The sequence below is a fragment of the Leopardus geoffroyi genome, chromosome B3 (assembly GCF_018350155.1).
Source record: "Leopardus geoffroyi isolate Oge1 chromosome B3, O.geoffroyi_Oge1_pat1.0, whole genome shotgun sequence".
Taxonomy (NCBI): domain Eukaryota; kingdom Metazoa; phylum Chordata; class Mammalia; order Carnivora; family Felidae; genus Leopardus; species Leopardus geoffroyi.
Window position 1 is genome coordinate 119,707,411 of NC_059337.1, and position 15,408 is coordinate 119,722,818.

A 15,408-nucleotide genomic window follows, 5' to 3' on the forward strand; every position below is an offset into this window, starting at 1 on the left:
CTAATTCATATAAAAAATATTTATTGGCCACCTGCTCCTTGGACTGAGAGCTGTTTTAGACACTGGGAATACAGGGATGAGCAAAATGGAAAATGTTCCCTCCCCCAGAGGGACAGACATTTAATCAAAGAATCGTTACAGTATGTAACTCTGAATTGTGCCATGAGGGGAGAGGACAGGGGGCTCTCAGGATGTAGACCAAAGCACTTGATCTGATCAGGGGCAGGTGGTCGGGGAGGGCTTCCCTGCGGCAGAAATGTGAAAGATGAGTCGGGGTTAACTAAATGAACGTGGACGAAGTGAGGGGAGCTTTCCGGGCAGAGGGAACAGCCATGTGTAAGAGTCCCGTGGCTGAGGGAGGGGAACTCGGCCAATATGAGGAACTGAAAGGAGACCAGAATGGCTGGAGCATAGACGGAAAGGAGAAGTAGGTCAGATAGGTTGGGAAGTGGTGGCCAAGATTCTAAAGTCCAAACAGATCATTTTAGCTGGGTGTGTATATACACTGGGTGCCCGGTCAGGGCATAACCAAATATGCTTACTTAGTTTCAGAGTCAATTAAGTGAGAGGAACTTTAGGTAAAAACAAGTTAACCAGCCGTTCAGGAGGAGGTCAATTCGCTACAATAAATATTTCGAAAAGTCTCAGAAGACAAAGGGCAGGGACATGTTTGCTGGCTGAATGAGAGAAGGGTGAGTGAGGGATGAATAAAGATCGAGAGTGCAGTGTTAGACAACTCCGTTTCCAGTCTGGCTCCTAACAGAAGCCTGACCTGGCTCTGCCTCTTCCAGACCAAATCGTTCTTCCTTCTGGTTGCCTGTGACTGGCATTTGTCCCACCTGTGACTGGTATTGTCACACCATATCACAGCGATGGTTTGCTGCATGCCTCTCCCCCTGGACTCTGAGCTTCCTGAAGGCAGGGATCTTGTCTTATTCTTACCACGCCAGGCATAAAATAGGGCCTCAGTAAGTGTGAGTTGAAGGAAAACATGCTGTCTTGCCCATATGGAGTCAACTAGAGTGAGTAGTGATCAGGATGACAGAGGGAGAGGTTGCCTAGCCTTCTATACCCTCGGGACTAAGCAAACATTGCTGGAGAGCCGGCTGCATTAAACATCTGCTTTGTGGCCAAATCTTAAACTTGTTCTTAGAGTGATCAAATCCAGGACCTTGGTTTTTCCTGTGGGTTTTCCTATGTGTGTCCAGCTCATCAAGTCAATAGGAACTAAGCAGGAAAATTCAAAGGATGAATTGCCAGCCCTCCACACTAGCCTGTGATATTATCCTGAGCGTGAGTAGCTTTTGTATTTCCCAGCTACCATGTGCACACCCGTCATTTCCTTTTGTTCATACACCACCTCTCTGAGATATTCAACTAAAAAAGGCTAAATGATTCATCCAAGGTCACATGGCAAGTCAGGCCGGGAGGATTTTCTCCTACGTTCATTCTGCTGCCTATTCCCTACCCCAGCATTTTGCTTTACCTACCTTGTGAGGAGACAGTTCTCAGCAGCCACAGTCTGGGAGAGGCTCTGGTAGCTCTTTGGGCCTTGTTTCTGCTGAGGAAGCACAGGCAAGCTCTGGTGGGAAGCTGAGGTGTGTGTGTGTGGGGGTTGGGGGTTGGGGGTGTGTGGGGGTGGAGGATGTGCCAGGGGCTGCAGGGATTTGGCCTACCAGAGAAGGGAGAGATTTGGATAAACCAGATCTGCTTTCTCTCGCCTTTCCAGAGGCGAGCTGATAGGATGTGCGGCTACAGAGCCATCATCGTGACCCAGACAGGAGAAGCCAGGAGAAGTCAGGAGGTTTGCTGAACTGGACTGAAGACAGACAGCATCCAGGAGGGGAGGGGGAGCCATTTCCTCCTGAGCCCAGAGTCAGTCTCGAGACAAGCTAGTGTTGTCAATGAGTCTCGGACGCAGATGACAGCTGGCTTCTGCAAGATGTGAGCCAAGTCCTGCTCTGGAGCCACCCACCCAGGACAGGGCACTACTGTGCCTTCTTCAGGAGAATGAAACCAAATCAACCATCACTCTTCCCGTCCCTTGGGAGACCAAAGCTGCTATAGAACTAAATGGTCAGATTCAAAACCTAAAGAGTCATGACATTTTTCTGTATTAAAAAAATTCATTAAATCACTGCTGAGTGCTGAGTTTGGGGCATTTGCTTAAATATGAAAGGGCAGTAGGAAGGTAAGCTGACACGCAAAAATTATACATAAAAAAAGAATGTGGTTGAGCGTCCTAAAGGGAGGATTCGGATTTGCCTTAACGAAGGCAAACCACAGGGAAGACCATCGGAGGGAACATAAGTCTTGTATGGCACCTGGAATTAAATTTGGAAGACAAATCCACGGCAAATGCCTAAGATTCTAGGCCATTGAGCAGTTTCCATGGCTGCAACTTTCTTATCCGGGAGGATAATAATCACCAGGTACTTATTAGAGTTGGGTGCTGCACTGAGCACTTTGCATAAACCACCTCAGGTCATGGTTAGAACCGCCCCGAGGTGGGTATTCTTATCCTGTTTGACAGCTGAGGAAATCGAGGCCTTCGAGGTTAAATAACTTCCCAAAGTCAATCAACGGGAAAGAGTTGGAGGTGGGATAGAAACACGGCTTGTATTTAAGATTTTAAATGTTACAGAAATCTATAGATAACTATGTTCCAAAAGTGAAAAATCTCCCCACAGATCCTGGGGAAATGCTCAGTTGTCCCGTGGAGCCGTGCGAATGCTGGGTGGCATCGCTCTCTTTCTCTGGTGCCAGGCTCCGAGACTCTAAAACTCCCTGGGAGGGGCTGAGACCAATAACTCCAGGCAGATGGCAAGATTAGGAGGAAAAAAAAAAAAAAAAAAAATCCAGGCCAGGCATCTCAGAATTCTGGGAGAATCAGGTGAAAGTCCCCTGGGCCAAACATGTCTGAGATGGCCTCTAAATCAAATGCCTTCGTCTTAGTCTCAGTCCAAAGCCCCTCTGGCCCCCAGGGATGTTCTGCACTCTCATAGGTATGATTCGTCTGTGTCCTCTTGCCTGTGGTGCCGAAACTTCCCTTCAGTGTCTCGATGAGTGGTAAACTGTTGGTGTGGCCGAGATTTTAGAGATTAACTAGCCCAATCCCTTCGATTTATACACCACCCGTTAACAGTTGTTATTGGTGGAGCCACTAGGATGCTTTTTCTTTGTTTCAGTGAAAGGTCATCTTCCCACCAAACACCGACGTCGGTTATTTCCCTCGATCGCAAAACTCAAGAAGGAATCTCACAACCTTTGGGCGCATCCGCCGAGACTCCCTGTCAAACCTCGTCTTTCATATTTTGTTCCATCTGCAGTCCCCTTCTGTGGTAGAGGCATGCAGGTGGTGGGTGGGCAGAGAGCGGGGCAGCACGTGTCTCTACTGCCCACAACAGAGACTGCTCTTCCTGGGCAGGCTTCTGCTTCCTCACCTGGGGCCCTCACCATCTCTGCCACGCTCGAGGCCAGCAGCCGTCCGTTTTGTCTGCCAGGCTCCTTACTGGCCTGCCCCACTGGCAGCCAGAGCTGAGCTCCTTCCACCTGCTGGCTGTTTATCTGGGACACAGGAGGAGTGGAGCACGGCCCCCCATGCACAGAGGAGCCGAGACTTTCTCTCTCAGAGCCCCAGGCAGATGACTGGCATGTCAGGTCTATCCAAAACCTCACGTTCTTCCTCTCCACTTGGGAGAGCAAACACCTGTGCCCGGTGGCTACCCACGGGACAGCGCACAGAGGACAGGTGGGGAGTGCCCGCAGAAAGTGGAAGAAGTCGCTGCTCTTTCTGTCCCGGTGGTGAGGGGCTCGCCGGGCTCGCTCACCCCACTGCTCGTCCTCTGGCAGGACTCTCGGCACCTGGGCAGCCCATCTGGGCTCCACCCTCCACCCTGCCCTCCACTCCTTTTTCGGAACCAAACCCCTGGTTTGGAGAGCATGGCAGGTTCCCATAGCAATGGGCCTTTTAGCTGTTTCCATGGCAACCAACACCCAGACCATTTAGTTGCTAGTCAACTGACAGCTGTAAGTGAATAGGTTTCAGTTGGGAATCTGAGCGATTGGCCAGGGGATTCTCTTCATGGAAAAAGACACAATCACCCCAGAGGACACAGGACTCCCTCAGGCAGTATCTGTGGAGAGCCAGTGCCGCCTTCCACCTCAGGTCGCATAACAATGCCCCTCCCATTCCCACCACACACACACACACACACACACACACACAGTACCCCAGGCTTTTAAATCCTCTAAGCTGTTTTCAGTGCTGTGTCCTTCCCAGAGGGCCCTTGGGAAAAACACTTGTTCAAGAGGACTCTCGCCGGGGTGACATATCTCACACATAACCCTCTCCTCTGTGTCAGTGCTTTTCCTATGTGCCATGACCTCGTCCTCATACTGACCATTTCCCCCCGCCCCCCCCCCCCGACGCCCAACTGTAGTTTATGAAATAATTATCCTCGGTAAGCAACCCAGTCATTTAAGCGATATTTTGCCTTTTGGATTATCTGACATGAATGGCTAATCCTAGACATTTTCCCTTAGCCCGGACCTCACCTACGTCAAGCCACTCTTCCTACATCTGTGGGTTTCCTCAGAGAACACACTGTTTTGTCAACCTCTGAAGCATAATTAAGACCGATCTTAATTGTGTCTTTTAAAAAATCGCCTTAGATTTCAAAACCAAAAACGAACAGGATGAGAAATGACTCCATGCTTACTGCTTTTCATTAACCCGATGATCTGACCAAATGTCAGGCCTCCCACCTAACCCTTTCCCAAACGGGAGATACTGGAGGTTGGGTTTCTTTTATTCCGTAAGCCGGGGTGCTCCTTGTGCTTTTTAAATGACTGTGGAGTCTGGGACTGTTCTGCCCTGGAATTCATGCAGGAGAGAAGCTCTGTCTAAGCTTCCATGGCCCGCTCAATGGACTAGAAAAGTATGAGACTGTCATTGGAAAGAGCATGACCTTTCTTATACAGCCTAAGGTTCAGTGCTTCTCAATGCTTTAATGACTCAGGGGGTGCCTATGAACTATCTGTACAGAAGCCGACCTTTCAAACTAATCCCCCCACGGGAGCCCTACCTGGCTCACCGCTGCAGGCTCCATGTAGCCTCACAATGGCTGGTAAACAGTTATAAGCTGTTGCGTTACCTTTCTGCTCTGACTGAAGGGTATACACTAGCTGAACTGCTTTTCTTCTGTCTTCTTTTAACACATGAGGTCACGAGTACAAAATGCAGGGCAGGTAGCTGTGAGCCTTGAAGGCGTTCAGTGACACGGGCAGTCTTTTGGGAATACGGAGAGAGCAGGCATACGTGAGAACGGAGCTTTTCCAGGCATCTCAAAAAGTTCCATGCAGAGGATAGGCTCATTTTTCTGAGGTGATATATCATCACGCCTCAGACTGAACCTTCTGATTTTCCTGCTACTTCTTGATGAGGAACAAGATCTACCTCCTAGAAAAATAGGTAATATTTATCAATTGTGTATGATGTGCCAGGGGTCATTCTAAGTGTTTTACGTGCATCATCTCGTTTAGTCCCCGCAGCCCTGCTGTTATTGTCCCTATTTAACAAATAAGGAAACAGAAGCACAGAGAAGTTAAGGGATTTGAAGATTGCACTGGAGGTCCTATTAATTGGTGAAGCCAGGATCCAACTACTGGTAGTCTGAAGGCAGAAATCACAGCAGTTAACCACCTTTGGAATGGTCCACGCTGATAGACCTTGGGTCCAGCATGGGGAGACCCATGAGTGGGCTGACCTTCTACACACAGCGTGACAGCATACAGCACCAAGCTAAAGAGGACAGGGCTTGAATGGCTCTGGGAATGAACTAGTAAGTCTTGGCAGCTGATAACTTTATTCCTGATCTATGGCTGTCCCCTGGTGGTTTTCCTGGGAAACTCACAAGCCAAGGAAATCCAAGGCTCTAGTGAAGTTAGTGGGACAAAGTGAGCTGGACCAAATGGCTTACGTGATGTATAAACACCCCAATCTAAGAGATGGCTTTTTGAGGTCTACATTACCCAACTCACTTGTGAATAGGGCTGTAATCCCTGTGACCGCTAAAAGCTGATTGACAGCACATTGATTAAAACAGGCAGCAAAATATATGCCCCATATATTTTGAAGTGCACATACTTTGCGCTTCTAAAGCAGGAAAGTCCAAGATTTAATGAACTTGGCCATTATTTGCCGCAACTTCTCATTTCATGTTTAGGCTTCTAGGCTCTCCTCATGGTGGAAGATTCCTAAAAGACTACTGTGCTTCATGCCAGCTTGTAGCCTCTAACTCCCTGCCCCTTCCCCCGCAATTTAGTTCCCTTGACCTTTCAGATGTTATTATTCAACTAGGTGGTGTTTGCTTTCACTGCTTCTGGTGGCATAAGAGTGTGCAAAATAAAGCAAAAAATAAGCTCATTTTGTATAAAATAGGTAAAGTCTGGTTGGGCAGAAAGGGAAGAAAAGGCAGTTCCTGAAAGAGTCGTGTCTTTGCTGCACTCTGGGACCATGGGACCAGGGGTGTCCACCCTCCACAGATCTGGGGGAAAACACTGGCCTGAAAGAAGCAGGTGACCGCTGCCAACATGCGGAAGGCAAGACTGCCACGTTTTTATTTCCAGGTGCATAAAGAGGCCACAGGTTAATGTTGTTAAAAAAAAAAAAAAATCAAACGTCTGTTAATCAAGTGCTGCATTTAATGAACACCGCCTAAGACAGGGGGTAACCTAAGGAGACAGCGGGTAACCGCAGACAACCGGCCATTCAGGGGTGAGTTTCCGTCGTAGAGCGACCCCCCTCCGCCCAGCTGCTGGGCGCCACCGGCCAGCATGTCACGATGGATGAAGCAGCGGACCAGCAGGTACTGTTAAGAGTCAGCAGGCTGGCTGGCCCGACGCGCTGAACTCAGTGAGGCACTTGGAGATGAGGAACTTGCAGATGTAATATCCCTGTTAGGTGGGGGAGGTGTGGAAACCCTCCTCCGCTGCGAGGGCCGATAACCCGAGGGCAGGTTAGCCAATAGCCTGAAGCAGCCTCATTTGGGTCCTCACTGACCGGACCTTCCTTTTTCCAACGGCAAAAAATACTGAAGACAAATTAAATCCGTGCCTATCTCTCTCCCTCTCTTCTTCCCTCCAACCCTTCACCAAAGATATTACAAGGGCGATAGTTCTGAGCTCTCAGGAAACAGGGTCTGGAACCTTCTGGAGACTGAGAGGCACCAAACAGCTGTGTCAAAATTCCTTTCCTTTAGGTTAGACTCGATTTCTCCTGCCCTCCCTCCACCCGTTCCTCTCTCACCCCCACGCAACATGCTGGCATTAGCACCTCTAGCCTTCAATCTGCACTGGGATCTCCCAGCAGAAGAGACTCTGTTCCTTGTCGCCCAGAAGCTGCCACTTCACCATCACTTTTATCTGGAGAAAGAGAAAAAGAATTGGGAAAAATGAAAGCAGGCCCTCACCTCAATCCAGAACCGGTCTAACTATGAATCCGAGTTAACTGCCTAACTCCTCAGACTTTTTTTCTTAAATCATGCCACCATGGAGGCCACTTGGGACACGGGGGAGGCCTGTGGTCTTAAAAGACCAGCCAAGTGACACCTAGGATTCGGCGTCAGCGGCACCACATACTAACCTCGTTAACTCATCAGACATAATTTCTGAAGCATTCTTTTCCCTTTCAGATCAAAGGCACATGATGAAGCCTTGAGGGGAAGAGAATTTTACATTCAAACGATTTCTTATGTACTTGGCAATCTGATCTAGCTTTTTCCGAGGGTAACCATGAAGAAGAGAGTAAAGTTATTCGTAGGTGTAACAAAATACTTGTTAGCCGAAAATGTCAGAACACAAAGGGTGTCCCAAGAAGTTTATAAGTATATGAATGGTTCCGGGAACAACAATGCTTCGTAGCAATACAGCTTCAGTTAATTTCCTTAAACCGTTTTGGTTTTTTAATAATATACATCATTAGAAATCTCTGCTTTGACTTGTTATACTAGGAACTGTCCCTTCTAATTCTTAAAAAAAAAAAAAAAAAAAAAAAAATCACGGAGAATTTTCCAGTCCTTTCTTATGTAGATATTAGCTTTCTTATGATTAGTTACTGCCCCTAATTTGGATTCAAATGTTTCTTTACAATTCAACATCTGAGTGACTGTGATACCTGCATCTCGAAACTTGCAAGTTTTTCAAGACTAGGACACATTAACTACTGTTTCACTTAGTGCTTAAATTAACATAGTTTAGATGTTTTTCAAATGAAACGTTAATTCACTTAACAACTGCTACCATATAGGAAGTGCCTACTATGTATCAGGCCCTAATTAGACACTGTGTAAATGACCAAGGCTCAGAAATGCCTATGATTTTATAGATACTCCGCAAATTAATCTATAAACCTGTCCCTGACCCATAGGGTCTCTTATATCCCTTAAACATAGACTCCCTATATTACAGCCTCTTTGGAATGTTCTTTAATTACTTGCCGTTTCTAGAAAATAAATGGCCGGAATGCTCCTGGGTTCTACTTGATTTCCTTTCAAAATATGCAGTGTTTTGTTTTTGTTTTTTTTTTTTCTTCATGGAAAAAAGGAATCCCCTTACTTCTTCCATTACTTATCAGGATTCATATCTTTAATACAGGCCCATTCCAACAGGTTCTACCTCATGTGTGTGGTAGAAAAAGTAGTAGGTATAGCAGGGCGAGTCAAAGGAGAAGGCAGGGGCTGGGGGGGGGGGGATAGGGGGAGAAAGAATTGTGTGGAAAAGTGACCTCTTTGCTATGGCGCTAGGAAACTACTGCTCTCTTATTAAGAGATTAATGGAGAAACCAGAATTTTTCTATAACTTGACATCTTGAACTACTTGACAACTGCCTAAAATCTTTTAACAGTGCACAGGTTTTGGGGTCACAAGGCCCAGCCCTGGATCTAGACGTAATATTTCTTAGCAGAGTAGACACTGCTCATTTTGCTTAACATTGGAGGCTCAAGTTTCTTCATTTGCAAAAAGGGATAATACTGCCTCCGCAAAGCATGGTCATGAGAATCCAGGAAGATACTGTGTATCAAAATGGCATCATGAGGCCCAGGCTAACGATTAGGCGACAAAGAACAAAGGGGCACGGGGAAAAATACCTGCCCTACCTCATGATTCCTAACACTCAAGTTCATCTCCTTGCCCCCAGCTTCTGCTTCTTCATCATAGAGAGACGAAGGACTCCTACCCAATCTTTTCGTCCTGCCCCCCCACCCCGCCATCCCCCATCAGATTCCTCATCTAGTCACAAGGCTACCAGTGTCCTGAACAACGATGTCACTTACAGAGGGGTATTCATTCTTCACTGGTAGTTTATTCAGGTAGCTATAGGTCTTGCCTTGCTGGATGGGACAGTTGATTCCACTCTTACAACCATCAGCCTCAGGAATGGGAAAGGGAACTGCTACGCCCATCAGGATGCCATACACCAAAGCTTTGCTACCCTGAGATGAAACATCTAAGAGGAAAGAAAGAGAATGAGATAGTGACAGGGACAGCTTATTTCTAAACTCGAAGTAAAAGAGTCAGATACGTTCTCAAGCAGTGGCAATGCTATGATAGCAAACCATAAAGTCTGTACTCCTTAACTCCTAGAGTCTACTTCTCTTTGTAGTTATGCTTAGTACCTCTACGAATGCTACAGAATAAGTATTCACTCTTAAAAAAAAAAAAGCAACGAAGAGAGCGGTTTTCTTTGCTCCCAACCCCACCCTGCTCTTCCTTGCCTGTCATAGTTTCTCAGGAGAATCAGAGCTACCTGGATAAATAACCTTATCCAACAAAGTAACTGAGTTTTTTTGGGCAGTAAACTTTGTTTCCTAACTACGCCAGCTTCCGTCAGAGCATGCTGTGTATTCTTACAGAGCTTTAGAAGATTGGTCTCTGAATTCTCAAATGCCCTGCTCACAGGATTCCTTTAGAAAATAAGGAAACAGAAAGGAATCTCCGCAGAAATGCAGTTAAGTAACAGTAAGAGATAACCCTTTAGAAACTGGGTAAGGTTCGAAAGATGAGGTACATCTCTTGACATCCTCTACCCTCCATATCACAAGATGGGCAGGAGGAATAAATGCAATAAAATTAGGGCAACCAGGGTTATCAGCTGTTAGGCTATTGTGGAGATCCAGGGTATTGGCTTGGTTCCCTCCCTCCCATCCTTCCTTCCTTCCTGTCTTTCTTTTTCTTTCTTTCTTTCTTTCTTTCTTTCTTTCTTTCTTTCTTTCTTTCTTTCTTTCTCTCTCTCTCTCTCTCTCTCTCTCTCTCTCTCTCTCTCTCTTTCTTTCTTTCTTTCTGGGATGGGGATTACTTTTGTTTAGAAGGTACATTTTGGGGGTGCCTGGTAGAACACGTGACTTTTGATCTCGGGGTTGTGAGTTTGAGCCCCATGTTGGGTACAGGGATTACTTAAAAAAAAAAAATCTAGGGGCGCCTGGGTGGCTCGGTCGGTTAAGCATCCGACTTCGGCTCAGGTCATGATCTCACGGTCCATGAGTGCAAGCCCTGAGTCGGGCTCTGTGCTGACTGCTCAGAGCCTGGAGCCTGTTTCAGATTCTGTGTCTCCCTCTCTCTCTGCCCCTCCCCTGTTTATGCTGTCTCTCTCTGTCTCAAAAGTAAATAAACGTTAAAAAAAAAAAAAAAAAAAAAATATATATATATATATATATATATAAAATCTAAAAAGAAAAAAAAAAGAAGGTACATTTTTGGTTTGGGACAATAGAGGGGCAGGGAGCATCCAGGAGAGAAAACAACTCTAGTATTTAATGCTGTCTTCAGGCTTAAAAGAAGGAGATGACAGTAACTTTGACATTTCTTATTAGACTGCCACATCTAGTTCCATAGGATAGAAAACGAGTAAAGGATTCAAGGTTGATACGCCTTGTAGAAATAAAGATTTTGCATTTGTCTAGATTCCTGGGAAGCTGAAGGTGATAAATGTGGTACCAGAAAGCAACAAGTTCCAATAATATTTCTTTACGTTGAGGAAGGAAGCTCAGATTTTTTTCCTTGGGTCCCAAATGAATTCCCTCAACCTTAGAGAGGGGAAGTCTGAGCTTTGCAGAAGTTGGAAGGGAGGTCACAGACTTCCTGACTGCAATTCCTTCTCCCATATCCCTGTGCTCATTCCAACATTTGAGACTGATGTTCTGCTTTATGACGAATTTGAAGTCAAGAGCCACTTTTACTTACTACTGGTGAAGGTGACATTGACACTGTAAGACTGGCCTTTGTGCAATTTGCAGGGCTGGGTGGGGCATGGGCTCACATTCAGCTCCTTTATAACTCCAAACCCAGAACCTGTGAAAAAAAAGAAACATGAATAGGAGGCAAGATAAACCACCTGTGCTATTTCCTACCTAATGGAAAGGTGCTCTGCTCGTCAGGAAACTCTTCCTATTTGATGGGTGAAGGGGAATTAAGAAAATGAGTTAAGTATATAAAGCCAGCTTCCCTGCTCCGTATCCTGGCAGGACTATGCCAGGGCAAGTCATCTCCACCCCTCCTTCCATCCCCAGGTAGAATTTAAAGCAGCATACATATGGCGCAAGTGATGGCTCAAAGCTTCAGTGCTGTTTCCACTTGGGCTCTTGAGCCTGGCTGCTTCTGAGCTGCCCCCGCCCCCCATCCTTTCTTCCAATCCTGTCCCGGTACGGATCCAAATCAGTGATCTCCGAGCTTTGTACATCCCTACCAGTGAAAACGATTTTAAGAACGCATCCACAGTATACAGGTGGACACTCCACTTTAGAAACGTGTTCTTCAAGATAAGTGTCTCTGAGACAGGGTGTGTGTCTTTTTGTAAAAATCTCAGTCCAAACAAAGACAAAAGTGCTGTTTGTTCCCAAGAAATGCTTGACCTAAACAGGTTAAGTAAAGTCTTCAAGAATCCCACTGCCGCATCCGGGTCCCTGAAACTGGACAGCCGAATAGAGAGAATGCAAGCAAACTGCCTGGTAACACCGCTTATAGCAAGGAAAGCTTAAGCTCTGCCATTCAGCCATCACTGCTGAGGTGGGCTCTGGGACCGGGCGCCTGGGTTTGCAATCTCACTGGCTCCCTTACTCACGGTGAAACCTCAAAACAAGGCACTTCACCCCTCTGGGGATAACAACAGTAACTGCCTCACAGGGTAGGTGAGTGAACACACAGAAAGGTCTCAGGTAAGTCTTTGCAACATGGTAATGCTATATAAATGTTTACTTTATTATCATCACATCGGGATTCAGTCCATGAATTTAATCTAGAATAGTTGCTGTGGGTGGGTTAGTAAGTCCCCTTTTCACACAAAAGCTGGGCCTCTCCTCTGCAGTCATCAGGTTGGCTCAGCCCACGGGCTATGAAATGAGAAGCTCATGTAGACGCACTTGGCTTTCTCAGCCTGTGCCTGCTCTTGGGTGAACGGTTTCATCCTACTGACCAGCACTCCTCCAGCTAAGTCTGTGAATAATAACTTGCAGTCCCTCAGCCCCCTGCTTGCTTTTCCATCATTGCAAGGTTCCAAGGTTTTCGAAATACACACGCGAGAATTCTCTTCTTTAAGCACTGTCTTCTACTCTGTCCTCCGGTCTTCGACAGACAGGGAAAAAATATCCAGAACTTTAATCAACAACCTATTGAAAATCAGTGCTTATGGGGCGCCTGGGTGGCTCAGTCGGTTGAGCGTCCGACTTCGGCTCAGGTCATGATCTAGCGGTCCGTGAGTTCGAGCCCCGCGTCGGGCTCTGTGCTGACAGCTTGGAGCCTGGAGCCTGCTTCAAATTCTGTGTCTCCCTCTCTCTCTGCCCCTCCCCCACTCATGCTCTGTCTCTGTCTCAGAAAACTAAATATACATTAAAAAAAAAAAAAAAAAAAAAGAAAATCAGTGCTCATGCTAAAGCTTTCAACATCTGCTTCAACGTGCTTCTTTCAAGGCTGGGTCACGTGATTAGTACTTGTAGCTCCTTGAGTTTTACTGACAAGAGGTTCTTGGACTTCCAATGTCAACAGAACTCCTCAGTCCTAACTGGCAAAAATAGCAAAACCAGTTTGCTTGGCCCCATTTCTTACTTGAGGAAATACTCCTCCCAGGGAAAGGGGTCATAGAGTGGAACTCAAAAATCTTTTGATGTGGGCACTGAAGTTTACATTGTTATTTCCCAATTCAAAAGTAAATTGAAAATCTGTAACTGAAACCCTCCCTTCCTTAAGAAGCACTTGCCATAGGTGTATATCTGGATTTGGTTTCCTTGGTCTTTTTTTTTTTTTTTTTTTTTCTGATGTTTATTTTTGAGAGAGAGAGAGAATGTGCACTTGTGGGGGAGGGGCAGAGAGAAGAGAGAGGGGCGATGAGGCGCTCCCTCAAAATCAAGGAGTGTGAGGTCATGACCTGAGCTGCAGTCATGCGCTTAACCACCTGAACCACCCAGGCATCCCCCTCCCCCTTTTTAAATGTTAATGTTACCACTGAAACTCAAGGTGGTTCACAGACACCCACTAATTTCCTACCACGAACTAGCTGTGAGACTTGGGTTTGGGGCATGTGGGTGGCTCAGTGGTTAAGTGTCCGCCATCGGCTTAGATCATGATCTCATGGTTTAAGAGTTCGAGCCCCAAGTTGGGCTTTGTGCTGACAGCTCAGAGCCTGGAGCCTGCTTAGGGTGCTGTCTTCCTCTCTCTTCTCCTCCCCGGCTTGCTCTTTCTCAAAAATAAACATTAAAAAGAGAAAGAGAGGGGCACCTGGGTGGCTCAGTCGGTTAAGCGGCCGACTTCGGCTCAGGTCATGATCTCGCGGTCCCTGAGTTCGAGCCCCGCGTCAGGCTCTGTGCTGACCGCTCAGAGCCTGGAGCCTGTTTCGGATTCTGTGTCTCCCTCTCTCTCTGACCCTCCCCCGTTCATGCTCTCTCTCTCTCTCTCTGTCTCAAAAATAAATAAACGTTAAAAATTAAAAAAAAAAAAAAAAAAGAGAAAGAGAGAGAGAGAGAGAGAGAGAGAACACGAACTTGGGTAAGTTACTCCATGTGCCTGTTTCCTATCTGTAAAACAGATCCTGAGGGCTGGATGAGTTAATATAGTGTCTTTGTCCAAATTTGGCCACTAAGTTTAATGGGGGGATAGGCAGTAATTTGAGGTGATAATAGGATCTTTCAAGTGCCACTAGTTTAGTGGAACAGCATTTGCTAAGTATTAATAGACCAGCAGTCTTATTCCTTAATCATTCGTGTCCCCCAGCCTAACTCTGCTTTTGCCTCAAAATGAACTGATGACATAGTGGAAGGAGTATTTATTCTCTCATCTACTTTTGCTTTAAAAAGTTTTTTTTTAACGTTTATTTTTTAAAGGAAGACAAAGCGTGAGCGGGGGAGGGGCACACACACTTTGAAGTTTCCTTCCAGCTCACAAATTTTATGTCTTCTTTCATTTATCACTACACCTTTCCACGTCAGAAAACGTTCTGCTAGATAGTTAATTCTATAGACTTGGCTGAACGAAAGAACTCACAATTTCCTACAAGCCCCCGCTGTACTTCCCAACAAAGATCCCTACCACAGCGCCAAGACGGGGTTATGTGTCACAAGCTGTGTCACAGCAACACGAGCTTTATAGATAGGAGGAGACAGTGATTAAGAATCACCAAATTATATAGCACAAAGGAAGCGGTAATGGAATAAATCGTGAAAAGGAGAATTGACTTTTGACTTGTCAGCAAAAGGGAAATTAAAAATAAAAGCAAACGGAGTAGGGAGGGAGAGGTCATCCAAAGACACAAAGCAGACATACAAAGTTCTGTGCCCCTCACGTCCCGCGCATCGTTGGAACCTTCAGTTAGTTGTCTGTGCTACAAACTTTAGAAAACTTCTGCAAAAGGCCCAGTTCCAATTAATGTCCAGGGACCCCCAAAACGCGTCCCAGGAAGAGGCGAAGTTGTGAGCCATTGGGTTTCGCCCCCCGCACCTTCTCCCCAACCCCAGCCCACTCCACGTGGGGTCCGAGGCTGAACCTGGCCGCCCGCGGGACCCGCCCAACCCAGCCGGGGGTCTCGGCGCGGGGTTCCGGTGGGGGCTCCCGCAGAGGGCGCGGGAATCTCGGGCCGGCTCCGGCTCACCGCAGTCCTTGAAAAGCACTGGCTCGGCGAGGGCGGAGGCGCTGAGCGCCAGGAGCACGAACACGACGGCCAGGGAACGCATCGCAGCTGAACAGGTTCCAAACGCGAAGAAGGAAGAAGCGACCGCCTCAGTCACAAGATAAACCTGCCCGGGCGGGCCTGGGGAGGAGCCAGGTCAGGCGACTCTCACCAGCAACCAGGGCTGGGCCCGCCCGCGCTCCGCCCCGCCCGCGCTCCGCCCCGCCCGCTCCAGATTGCCGAGCTCGGCTCGGTCC

The 15,408-nt window shown here is 47.0% G+C and overlaps 2 protein-coding genes across 2 annotated transcripts in view; both read right to left on the bottom strand.

Moving 5' to 3' along the window:
* The window catches only part of SYNDIG1L (synapse differentiation inducing 1 like), a 59,329-nt gene extending 53,872 nt beyond the window's left edge, over positions 1-5,457 (bottom strand). The window contains exons 1-2 of the mRNA XM_045448231.1: positions 5,157-5,457; positions 1,491-1,561 (exon numbers count right to left, since the gene is read on the bottom strand). The gene's annotated coding sequence lies outside the window, so the exon portion shown is untranslated. The remainder of the gene's footprint in view (positions 1-1,490; positions 1,562-5,156) is intronic.
* A 1,228-nt stretch (positions 5,458-6,685) lies between these two features.
* Positions 6,686-15,393, bottom strand: NPC2 (NPC intracellular cholesterol transporter 2). Its single transcript, XM_045448237.1, has 4 exons — positions 15,134-15,393; positions 11,242-11,349; positions 9,336-9,508; positions 6,686-7,425 (listed from the first exon to the last, which is right to left on the bottom strand). Exons 1-4 carry the CDS (start codon positions 15,213-15,215, stop codon positions 7,339-7,341), a joined length of 450 nt encoding a protein of 149 aa, XP_045304193.1. The 5' UTR covers positions 15,216-15,393; the 3' UTR covers positions 6,686-7,338.
* Between the last annotated feature and the right edge of the window lie 15 nt (positions 15,394-15,408).